The sequence below is a fragment of the Crocuta crocuta genome, unplaced genomic scaffold (genome assembly GCF_008692635.1).
Source record: "Crocuta crocuta isolate KB4526 unplaced genomic scaffold, BGI_CrCroc_1.0 scaffold266, whole genome shotgun sequence".
NCBI classification, from domain to species: Eukaryota; Metazoa; Chordata; class Mammalia; order Carnivora; family Hyaenidae; genus Crocuta; species Crocuta crocuta.
Genome location: NW_027531005.1, coordinates 6,507,393 through 6,520,026, shown reverse-complemented (window position 1 = coordinate 6,520,026; position 12,634 = coordinate 6,507,393). Strand labels below are relative to the sequence as shown.

Genomic DNA, 12,634 nt, shown 5'->3' with positions numbered 1-12,634 from the left:
TGCTGTCTCTCTCTCTCTCTTTCTCTCCCAGAAATAAATAAAACATTAAAAAAGTAATAATTAAAAAGAATAAAAAAAATAAAAGGAAGACCAGAGGACAATGACTGGAGGTTGCTGACAACTATCAGAATCAACACCCTGACCTCAGAGGACCTATCGCCCCTGCATGTCATCAACGTTCTATATCATGGCATCACTCATTGCTTCGCTCCATAGCCCCTTAGTGGCCGCAGCTTCCTTTACTTCTACCTCTGCTGTTCTCTCTTCTCACTGTATCTGATCTCTACCTGCCCTGCTAATCCTTTGACACCTCTGCACTCATCTGGGCCAACAGTCCCATTCTGTTTTCACTTGCCTTTCTTTCTAGCCTAGACATCCAGGTCAGGTATGTGAATTCTGTCTTCTCTGGCATCTTACCATATCTCTTCCCCTAGACATTACCATCTTCTCCATTCCACATCCAAAAGATCATTCTCTTAAGCAGTGGAGGCCCTAAGGGGCAATGAACCAATAATACTAATTTTAATAAAAACCATCAGCTCTAGAAAAATTATCCTGTGCAATGGGAATTAACACTGAAAGGGTCTCTGGCCCATAAAGGGGACCAAAACAGGCATATCTCATTGGGCTTACTTTGTGCCTGAAATCTATGGTACTCTTACTGGATAACATGCCCTAGGAATGAGCAAAGCAGGTACAATAGGTTAGGCCACCTTTATTCTAATTTTATCTTATTTCCAAACTTCTGAAGTATGCAGAGAAGAGGGAGCTGGTATAGGAACCTAAAGAGGGAACAGCTTCGGAGGTCCCTTAAGGTGATAGTATATCGGGCTACTGTGTTGGCATCCTGTCTCTTCCCAAAACCAGACTGGTGAATAAAAACCCACTTTGGCTAGGAACTTGGAGGCAGCACTAGTCTTGATTGGAAACTTTGGCTTCCTCTAAACCTACACTGTCGTAGCTCCTGACTCGCCTCAGGTCAGCTGCTCATTTCCGGTTGGGACCTATGTTGTTTCTGCAGCTGAAGGCCCTTGGACCTTCATGTACATCGCACAGGGAGCCAGCAGAGGGAGTTGTGGTCCCAGAACTTTCTTCAGAGATTCTGGTTTCTGATTTTCTAAGAGATCTTCCCTGGCATCATCTGAATCAAATCTCCCTTGCAATAAGAATTTAACTTGAGATATGCCTGAGTTTGGTGCCAGACCCCTGGTGTGAGCAGATGGGGAGGTTCTGCATAGCTGTTTAAACTTGAAAGCCATAAGGAACTCTTGATTTCAAGGAAACGCCTGTTTACAGATCCAAATCAAGCAACTCTTGAGAAATGGGAGTGCCTTCTTGACCTCGATCCTTATTGATCTTGGTATCAGCACCTCCAGTGACGTGTCCTGAGGGGCGGGAGAAAATTAACAAGTGCCTTACACACAGAGAAAGAGAGGAAGCCTGACTGTTGCCGCAGAAAGTGTCCACTGGGGAGGTGGTGGTTGAGTGGGTAGCATTAAACAGTGAGTGTCCTGTGGGAAGTTCAGTGCCTGGGTGCAGAACTTTGCATCACCTCTGATACTGAATCAAAAGCAAGAAGGTTTGAAGGGGGCCAGTAAGGGACTTGTCAGGCAGTTGGCTAATGATCTTAATTTGAATAGAAAGCCTCTTTGAAAGGGGATGCAGCTTCTGCTAGATATTGTGAATTTCTGAATCACTAGGTTTGGTTCTGCTTTGGGGCACTCAAAAAACCCTGGCATTTCCAAACCAGTTTTCCCTTTTGCTTCAGGACGTAGATTACCCAAGCCTGCACTATGGAGAAGTGGGACGGTAATGAGGGCACCTCAGCTTTTCACATGCCTGAGTGGATGGTGAGTTCTTTGGTCGCTTTGCTTTTCCTTCTGTTTCTTGGTAATGAGGCAACCATTTCTGACAGGTGACAGGGATCACCTGTGACAAAGTCCCTACCAAGATGTGTGGGTGGGAGAGCAATTATTACTCTAATTTCTGATTAGCTCCTGTGTCCTGGATCACCCCTGTTTCTTAATTGCAAGTGAAACTGGGAAAGGTCTGGGAGCTGCCTGGCCAGAGTCAGCTTACTGCCTGGCTGTGTGTGCTGGGCTGGAGAACTCCTAGTGCTGCTGGCAAACCGCATGGAGTGTGTTATCCTGGGAGTGCTTTGTGCTCTGTTTGCAGGCTAATGCTTAGTTTCTTTCTCATGGGGGTAGAGAAAAAGAATAGTGAGGGGGAAAACCAGAACTTGTAGTAATGGTGGTCTCTCAAGTCTCTGGAAAGATGTAAGATGTTTCTCCCCTAACTGCCCATTCTTTCCCTGCAGTCAAAACATTTCCCCATTCTTTATATGTATATTTCTAAAGGGCAGTCACTATAGCTCTCTCGGTAGTGTTCTTCAAAATGCAATGTTTGCCCGATAGATATTTTTTATGTAATTTAAATATAAGGATTTATTTATTGATGAGAACTAGTACATAACATCTAGTGTTTTAGACCCAATTTCAACTTTTGATTTAAAATCTTTTAGCAACTATTCTCATGTTCCTAACTGTCTGGTCTCTCCTGGTTTAGCCTGATTTGTTACAATCTACACCAGCCTTATGTTTATATATATGATTTACCTATGGAAAACTAATTAGACAGTATATAACATATTCTAAGTTCTTTTCAGTGTTTACGGAATTATGGACTTAAAGAAATTACCATCAGTAATGAGATTGCGTGTATAGTGAGCCTGACAAAAGCCCAACTGAGGAGCCTGCATTTCAACTCTCATTGTCACAACTATTGTTTATTTTTTGTGTTGGGGTTATTGCTGTTGTTCTTTTTTTTTTTTTAAGTTTATTTATTTTGATGGTGGGAGGCAGAGGGAGAGGGAGAGAGAATATCAAGCAGGCTCAGCACTGTCAGTGTGGAGTCCAACACGGGGCTGCATCCCACGAACCATGAGATTGAACCTGAGCTGAAATTAAGAGTTGGACGCTTAACCGACTCAGCCACCCAGGCATGCCTTGCTGTTGCTGTTCTTAGTGTTGTTTCAGAACCTTGTCCTTAGTTTTAAAATGTTTGATGGAAAGAAATCCTTCCCATTTACAGGCTTATATCAAATAATGCAGTGTTTTAAAATTGATGGAAAGGATTCACATAATAATTCTAGTTGGATTTTAAGTTTGTGTTTGAATCTCCAGCTACTCACTAATAATAAGAAAGAGGAGCACGAATTTTGGTTTTCTTTGCCACAGTAAGATATTATACTTTAGTACTTCTATAAAGGAATATTACAGAAGAATTCCATAGAACATTAGTATGTCGACTCAGAATCAATAAATGTTTTGTGGGGCGCCTGGGTGGCTTAGTCGGTTAAGCGTCCGACTTTCGCTTAGGTCATGACCTCGCGGTTCGTGGGTTCGAGCCCCGCGTCGGGCTCTGTGCTGACTGCCAGCTCAGAGCCTGGAGCCTGGTGACTCCCTCTCTCTCTGACCTCCCCTGCTCACGCTGTCTCTCTCTCTCTCTCCTAGAAATAAATAAAAATATTAAAAAAAAAAGAATCAAATGTTTTGTAGAGTTGCTATATTAAGGGTTAGTATATAACTCTTATTCTGATAATAGTCCTCACTACTTTATCTTCTCAGTATATCCTCTCCACAGGAGCTCCTACCAAACTTTTACTTCTTTTTATTTATGGGAACAAGAAAACTGTTCTAAACGAGTTAGTGACTGTTACTTAAGTGATATGATCTAGGACTTTCCAACTTTTAGAAGACATTCTTTAATAAAGCACAACTCTGCTTTGTTTTCAATACGGCATTTCTCACTTAGAGATTTCTTGGCGCTTCTCTCTCAAAAACCAGGAAAATACCTTTGATCAGCAATTTTTTTAACAACAGCAAGAAAGTGTAAGGAAGGGCTTGTCAGTTTTTTCATCTATCTTTTCCTTGCCAAAGATTAGCCTCTTGAGGCTTTCTTTCAGATACCACATAAGTCATTAATTTCTGACCTGGTCGGGAAGTAGTACTTCATTAGGCTGCCACTGATAGCCACTTAGCCAGCAAAGTGGGCCACCGAGCATTCTCTAGTGTATATTGTCCATAGACCTTGCCTATGAAATATTAGAGTGCTTTTTAATCCCCAAGAGAAAACCCTGGATCCATCTCCCATGTTGGGCCAAAATTTCAATTTATTGACCAAATGTCTGACTCATGTTCCAGTTTATATATTAATGTAATTAAATTTCGACTGAGACTGTCCTTGACTCCAAAGGAAACATTACAAAGCTTTCAAACCTTCTTTCAGGAGGAAAATTTAGCAGAGGAGGTGCATTGTAACAAGTCCCCCCCTTGTTAATGATCGACAGCAGTAAGACTCGCATACCCCTCAGAGAATAGGACTCAGACCACAGACAGCAGCTGCCAGTACTCACATCTCTGACTTCCATTAGGGAAATAAATAAACCAGGATGAAGTTCGAAGAACCCCCATCTTGAAAATTGATAAGGTAGACCTTCAAGTTAACATTCTGTCAGTCACTGGAAAACTTCTGGAGGCTCTGGTCCTCAGCTGTTTCCATGTGAAGGATTTTTTAGCCTTGTTCAGGAATTTTACTGCTAAAAGGTTGGGAAATGTATCCTTTTAGTAAAAGGTGAAAGATTTATATGATCTGAAGAGAAACCAGAGTATGGGAATGTATCCTTTTAAAGACTGTCCTTATTAATGTTTTTACTTCCCTTGAGAAATCTTTAGTCTATGCTGGTAGGTGAAATAACCCCTTTTATGTGTATGGAGATCAGCAGTAACCTTTTTGTTAAGTTTTTACATTTTAATATTTCCTCCTCCCATCCAAGCTGTCTGTAGTACTTGGTACTTTTCCATAGGAAATCTGATTGACTTTCTTGAGTACCCAGCCAGCTGGTGGTTTCCCGGTTTTCTTGTGGCTAGAAATAATCTCTGTTTTAGGTGAAGAATCTGTTCAGGCAGATTCTTTGGCTTGGAAGAGAGAGATGTGTCTAAGAATGCTTGAACCATGTCTCCTTGGAAGTGGAACAGAAATCTGTAAGGCATCTAGTAAATGATGGTGGAGGTCGCTGGACTATAACTCTGGGTCAAGATTGACACTTAAATGCAGAGATCCATTTGAGAAACTGATGAAAACTATGGCCTTCTCCCCAGGAAAATATCCACATACACAAATGTTTGCATTCTGTGTTGTGGGGCGGTCTAGACATCCATTCACTCTAGGTGAAGGACTTGTGACTAAAAGGACAGAGATGTTAATATTTTGTACCTATGTATCATTATGTAGTCTCCAAAACCCTCTTATATACTCAGCACACATTTGACATAGGCAAAGTAGATATTTATTGTTCTCATTACAAATGAGGATTACTGGTGTTAAGTGCTGAAATGTTAAGAAATGGAGATAAAGAGAACCATTGATGATCATCCTTTGTAATACTGCTTTATATATTTGAAAAAGAATTGTTTTCCCTTGGCCTGATCCTCTTTAGGGTAAATAGATCTTCTTCCTCCTCACAAGTCCTATTTTTCTTAATGTATTAACGATCTATTCTTAACAGCTTTAAATTGTGAAAATCAGAGTTAGACTGAGTTCTCTTTATATCCTGTGTTGGGTATAAAGAAAGGATCACCTCATTCTATTCTCTGACCTTTCAAGTAACCTTTTCTTTTCTGCCTCTGAATATGCCTCCACGGTTGTTGTCACAGAATAAAATGGTTGGCTAAGGAAAGAGTCCAGAGCATTAGGGCTGCTTTATTCATGCTTGGAGAAAGTGTTTGAGCAGTGGTTCTCAATGTGTAGTCCCAGACCAGCAGCATTAAATCACCTGGAAACGTGTTGGAAATGAAGAATCTTTGGCCCCAGCCAGATTTACTAAATCAGAAACTCTGGGGATGGGGCTTAGCAGTGCCCTTTAATAAGCCCTGTGGGTAACTGTGATGCACCTAACATTTGAGAACTACTTTGTTAGATAAACTTATTGAGTTGTAAGGCTTTTCCTGTCAGTAATAATGTCCTAAAATGTCTTCTAGTTGGATCTGGTATAGATCTGCGGCTCCCTCTGGCTCAGACCTATTCAGTTAAGCAATATGGACCAAAAAGTTCCCTTTCAGCTGAGCGAGGACAATCCAGAACCAGCTGAGAGGGTACTAGGAAGAGCAGAAGTTTAGAGATTCGTCATACATGCAGAAAAAGACTGGTCTGTCTGTCTTGGTGAAATTATGAGTAAGGATCAGGATTGTCATGGGTGATGGCAAACATCATATTTGAGTTCAATTTCTCTTTCAACTTTTGGTAGTAACATTGGGCAGTTGCCAATTAAATAGCTGTTAGATTCCATATTCTATGATTAGCCATTTCAGAATTGTGATTTGATCAGAGCCCCTAAGATCATGTGGGATGATATAATTTCTGAGACTTGATCTAATAAGAAAGTAAATTTAAAGAGTAATTTTATTTTATTTTATTTTTTTTTTAATATTTTTTTATTTATTTCTAGGAGAGAGAGAGACAGCGTGAGCAGGGGAGGGCCAGAGAGAGAGGGAGACACAGACTCCGAAATAGGCTCCAGGCTCTGAGCTGGCAGTCAGCACAGAGCCCGACGCGGGGCTCGAACCCACGAACCGCGAGATCATGACCTAAGTGAAAGTCGGACGCTTAACCGACTAAGCCACCCAGGCGCCCCTAAAGAGTAATTTTAAATCAAATAAGTTTAAAGATAAATTAAGAGGAATGCGGTGGAGCTAGGACACCTGGGATTAGGACCAGGGGAGTTTTTGATCTTCTGATTAATATCATAAGGTGTGGTGTCGTAGAAAGAACTTTGGCTCTGTCATAAACACAGGCTCCCATTCCAGTCCATCACTGACTTGCTGTGAGATCTCCAGCAAATCATTTGTTCTCTCAGGGCTGCACTTCCCTAATTTGTCAAATGGGAATAATGATGCTGACTTTGTAAGATTCTTATACTGATTACTAGAAGTAACAAATACGCAGGGCTATGTATACATAGTAGGAACTTAATAAATATATGCCCTTCTCCCTTTATTCCATTCTTCCAGAGTCCTTTTCTCTCAAAGATTATCCTAGAAAAAGAATCTACCATTTTATGTTCTCTCTCGTGCTCAGTAAGCAGTCTCTATTTTTAAGGAAGAATTCAAATCACATTCACACCCCTGTCTCTGTAACATATAGTTGAATGTGGCTTTCCTTTTTAGTGGGTCTCTTTGAGAAATTGACAAGTAAATAATGTGATTCTTGCCCCTTTCATTTGACTCTTTATTTGCTATGTAACAAGGTCATTGTGATTCTGGGAACTCTGAGGAAATAGGAAACTCTCCTTTGTAGTCACACTTCCCATGAAACACGCAGTTTTTTGAAAAACTTTGAAAAAAAGCAAAGCCACTCACCACCTAATTCAGCAACAATCTTGAGTTGGGACTAGAAACCGTACGTCAAAACCTGTATAAAAGATGCACCATTAAGAGTAAAGCAACGGTGTGAGAAAGTTGATTTCCCTGGTGACAGCTGAAACTGTGTCCTCAGTCCAACAAACCCAAGGACACCGGGTGTAGAGGAGAGGCTGCCTCAGCATGTGGCACCATTTTCCCCCCTCACCTTCTTAATAAATTCCCTCATTGTTTTAGTGGCTCTGTAGTTAATTTTTTTCTAATGAGACTAGGTTAACCAAAATCATCTGACATGGAAAAGGAGCAGGTAAGGTTAAAAAGGAACCTAATTAGCAAGTTAATTATAGTAGGCAAAAAAGTGCACTGGTTATATAAATAAGCTATTGTTATGCGCATGCAAGTTGGGCCTTGTCAAGGGACTTGTTAAGGTTTAGAGGTCAGAGGATCGTGTAATTAGGTGTTTAGGAAAAAAAGTGAAAGCAAAACAGCTACCAGAATTAGGAATGGTTGATGAGCCACTAACAGAAATGCCTTATTAAATTGGGCTCTACTGCTGCCTCAGGGATTCCAGGGAAGGGTACCCCCCCTCCAAAAAAAAAAAAAAAAGCTAGCTGGAACCAGAGCCAACAGAATTGCTGATGCGGAAAGTTTAAAGGCCTACCCACAAGGGTCCCTGGACCGGAGAGGTGGCAGTAGGGCTGGTAATGTCACTATGCTGAGCAACAAGAAGAAATACATTGTCAATGGCAACTCTGGGATTAAAGCCCAGGTGAGGCTAAGCACTTATTTAGCTGGCTTGCCGCTGCTATAGCCATTCTTGTAAAAGGTCAGCTGCTTTTTCCTTCCTTTGCTGCTTTCATCCCTGCTTCTGGCATAAGGTGAGCTGCCCTTCTCCTAACAGACTCTTTCCCTCCCTTGCTTATTGGAATTAGACAGTTCTCTCTGAAATGGAAAAGGACGGTTATCATAAAGGACCCTGATTTCAAACAAGGTAGGAAAGTTAGGGGTTCAGAAGGTTCCAGAGTACCCCACCTGGGGTAAGTAGATTACTGTATTACAAGATGAACTGTTGAGTGAAGAGTGTAATGGCATTTAAGGAGAATTGAGAATTGGGCCCCAGGGATGACCTACTTAAATCCTGTGTTGTGGTTGTCAGAAAAAGATAAACATTTATTTCTTGGGGAAAGTATATATAACTAATTCTATATAAGTGGTTAGTCTCTTCCTAATATTCTTCTGTCTTAAAATGGAGGTCAGTGTCTAATGAGTAAACATGACTTAGGACCCTCTTCTGAGTGGAGAAAGCCAGCGTAGCCTGGTCTTCTTTGGTGCCAAAAGACGTGGCGGGAAGAATTACTGTAAGTGGAGAAGACTGTAGAGAAGAGAGCTCAGCTTAGGAAACTGGATTCAGAAGATGAGCAGCCAGATGGTTTAGGTTTAGTGTTATTGGGGTAAAGTGGTGTGCGCCCACCCACCCCGATCCTACAAATCTACAGAAGCAGAGTGGCTGGCCCCCTCTAGTGGTGTGTGGGTGGGAGGGGGTTGTTAACATATCTGAGGCAGGGTTTATCTGTTACTTTCTTAAAAGGAGGCACTGCTGAAGTTAGTGACTCATCCTGGCCTTTGGAAACTCAATTACTGCTCCTTTTCCTAGATGGGCCTCTGAGGGGGGAAAAACACATCTTTGTCTTGAACGAGGGTTGTGCGAAATGAAAGCCAGCGTTTTCAGCTTGACTGCTAGCCCCTTCCCCATCTTTTCACCCACCTTCCCCGGCCCACCTTTTTTTGCCCTAAAAATTTTTTTTAACTTTAGATTTGGCTTAGGCTTACATTTACTTAATATCCAACCAAGTACAGACAGTGAAGATAGACTAGGCTACTTCAGGTTCATTGTTTTAGCATGCGATTGCCTTCTACGTGCCAGGCATTTGTGCCTACAGATCTGTATCCTATAGAATACAAATAGATACTTATATTCAGTGTGGTAAGTGCTGTACTAGGAGAAGTATGTGGAAGTTCACGTATATCCCATGGGCGTGCATAGAAAGAGCACTTTATCCTTTTGAAATAAATTGCTACTTTAGCAAAATAATCAATTTTGCCATTTTTCACTTTGCAAAGAGAATTTTCCTATTACTGAAAACAAGTTGCAAACTCTAAGGTACTAACCCAAGCTTCATTTGTTGGTATAGCTATGAAAGTGGTAGGAATTCCCCTAAAAGGTAATTCCCCTAAGCTAATTCAGTTTGGCATTAGTCTCTTAATTAGTATTAGTATTCAAATAACCCAATAGTTATTTGGGCAACCGAATAATTGCCTCTGACTGCAGGAAATACTAGCTGTCAGTTGCTGCTTTCATTCTGGTACGCTGTGTCTGTGTCCTCCCCATCAAGGAACCATCTTTTTTTTTTTTTTAAGTTTATTTATTTATTTTGACGGGGAGGGGGTGGGGGAGGGGCAGAGAGAGAGAGACAGAGAAAATCCCAAGCAGGCTCCACACTGTCAGCACAGACCTGACACGGAGCTCAGACTCACAAACTGTGAGATCATGAACCGGGCCAAAACTAAGAGTTGGATGCTCTACTGACTGAGCCACCCAGGTGCCCCAGGGAATCATCTTTTTATCATGAAAGGTAGTTGTGAGATTGTTGATCCTTCCTGCCTCTCTGCCACCTTGGATCCAGAATAATCCATGTAATTATACAAACATTCAATTAGGGCTAAAAAGAAAAAAGAAATGTTATTTATTGAATAAATTCTATGAACTTTCAGCTGGAACCTCCAACAATAGGAGAAAGGGATAAAATTGTAAGAAAATCATCAGTATTGGTCCAAAATGCAACCTCCAGAGCATTGCTGTCTATATACATTCAGTCCTGTCATCTGCTCCTTCTACATCTGTTGTGTTATAGTTAATAGATGATCAATCCTGTGGCTTTTAGGTATTCTATGATACCAACCATTAAAAATAATAAATATAGTATATTTACTATACTTATTAGTATTGAAAAGCTAATTAATATATTTCTAGAAAGCCTTTAAAAAGCTAGAGTGACTACCTGTAAGAGTTATAAGAACAGTGAATTGCAGAGGTAGGAGTCGGGGGTGGATTTATTGAATCTACTGCTATGTTTAATAGTTTATGTGCATTGCTTCATTTAATACTCTCTAAAACTTGTGAGGTAAGTACTTTTATCTTTGTTGTATTTATGAGAAAATGTGGATCACAAAACACCTTGACCGACATCACATAGCTAATGAATGGTATAGTCAGGATTTGAATGCAGCTTCAGAAAGTTCTTAGTGGAAAGCCCCCCCCCACTTTTTTTATTATTCATCCCATTTCCTGTGAGACTTTTAAAATCCGAAGACAAATCACTTTACCTTCCTGTACCTTGCATTTTTCTCATCTAGATATATGAATATTAGAATAGATAGTCTCAAAGACTCTTTCCAGCTTTAATTTTCAGTGAAACAATAGAAAGGAATATGACTCAACTTTCTAAAAATTTATTTTAACCAGAACATCCCATTCTCTCTTTTTATTTTTTTTGTCACAATTTTATTTTAAAGGTATATGGCCACAGAGTTGAGCAAAGATTTAAATTTGATAGGAACAGAGTAGGTAAAGAATGAAAAATCATTCAGTCCAAAAAGTCTTAACATTCCAAAAATGGGTTGGTAGAATCAGATCAACTGCAAAGGAAGATAATATCCTATAATGCAAGCCTTGAACTGCAATCTCAAAGTGAAGGTTGTTTTTCTTTATATAACTACAGTTCTTTTTCTTAGCAGATCCAATTTGCTGACCAGAAGCAAGAATTCAACAAACGTCCCACCAAAATTGGACGTCGCTCTCTGTCTCGTTCCATTTCTCAGTCATCTACTGACAGCTACAGCTCAGGTGAGTACTGAGCTGCTCTGGAGGCTAATTTGGTGTGATCAATGGACCTTCCTGTCCATCCAAGGCTAATTAAGTACCATCAAACCTGTGCTTTGGAATAAACACTTTGACTCTTCAGTAAAAATTTAGACCAAAATTCTGGATGGAATCTTGGGATTCCTCTTGCGGATTCAGGGTGGAGTCTAATAGAGGTCTTTTCTTCCAACAATGGCAGAAGAGGGTGATTAACACAACTAAATTCTGATTTATTCAGAGGATGAGCATATGTAACTCATTGATGACCTTCATTGAACAGCATGTATAAAGACTTGTGTTTTTCCATTCTTTGAAAATAAGAGGAGTTCCCCATCCCTCCATCCAGTACTTACAAATTAAGAAGGAAACTTTAATTGCCCCAAGAAACAAAGAAAACATTCAAGAGAGCCCTAGTTCTAGTGAGCCCTTTGCCTTCTCTTCTAAGCTATGCCATTGTATTGCTTGTCACTCCTTCCTTCCTCTGCAGTAGCATTAATTCAAATTATGAGCTGTGGAGCTGTGCTATCATTTAATGCCAGATCAGCTATTATCACGTAGGACCCCTTGAAGGCATTGGCCATTTGTGCAACAAAGACTAGAATGTATCTGATCTAATATGGAGCTATTTTATTTTGCTTTTCTGTTGGAATATAGTAGGAAGCTGAATGTTTGCCCTAGTTATCTCTTCACATTATAAATAGTAATATTCTTTAGAAATATTTCATCATGACCTGAAATTTTATTTGTTCTTCACACAAATAGGAAAGTAGTATTTATGTAAAGTTGAAGAAAGCTTGTTTGGGAAGCTTTTAGGTTGAGTAGATTGTTATTTACACTTGTTATATTTCTCTTTTTATTCCCTCCTGCCCCCCACCCCTATAATGGAATGATTTAAATCCCTATGGATTTCTGTGTAAAGATACTGACTTGAGTACCTGTCTTATTCTACTGCAATAGCCAGTGTTGAAAATTCGTGAACTAGTTAATGTAACTCTGGAAACCAAACTAATTGTGAATTGTGAATTATAAAATGGTGGTTAAAATTTTAGACTGAGTTTGTTTAAAGATTCATACTAAACAATAACTATACTAAATTTTAACACCAGTTCAGTCTTCTCCCTACACGCTAGAGCCACATTTCCAATTGTGTTCCTGCAGAGAAAACCAATGCCTGCCTTCCTACTGAACCCCTATATGTAGGGAGGGTACTTATAAAACAAATACTTACCTAGAAAGTATGATTGATATCCTTGGTTTCTAAGTGAACACATAGTTGCCTAGTATACCTCATTAGTGAGTG

The 12,634-nt window shown here is 40.1% G+C and overlaps 1 protein-coding gene across 1 annotated transcript in view; it reads left to right on the top strand.

The window, feature by feature from the left end:
• The first annotated feature begins 1,793 nt into the window (after positions 1-1,793).
• AHCYL2 (adenosylhomocysteinase like 2) overlaps positions 1,794-12,634 on the top strand; it is a 53,092-nt gene continuing 42,251 nt past the window's right edge. Inside the window, exons 1-2 of the mRNA XM_077770747.1 lie at positions 1,794-1,850; positions 11,211-11,319. Coding sequence (XP_077626873.1) covers positions 1,794-1,850; positions 11,211-11,319 — 166 coding nt within the window. The remainder of the gene's footprint in view (positions 1,851-11,210; positions 11,320-12,634) is intronic.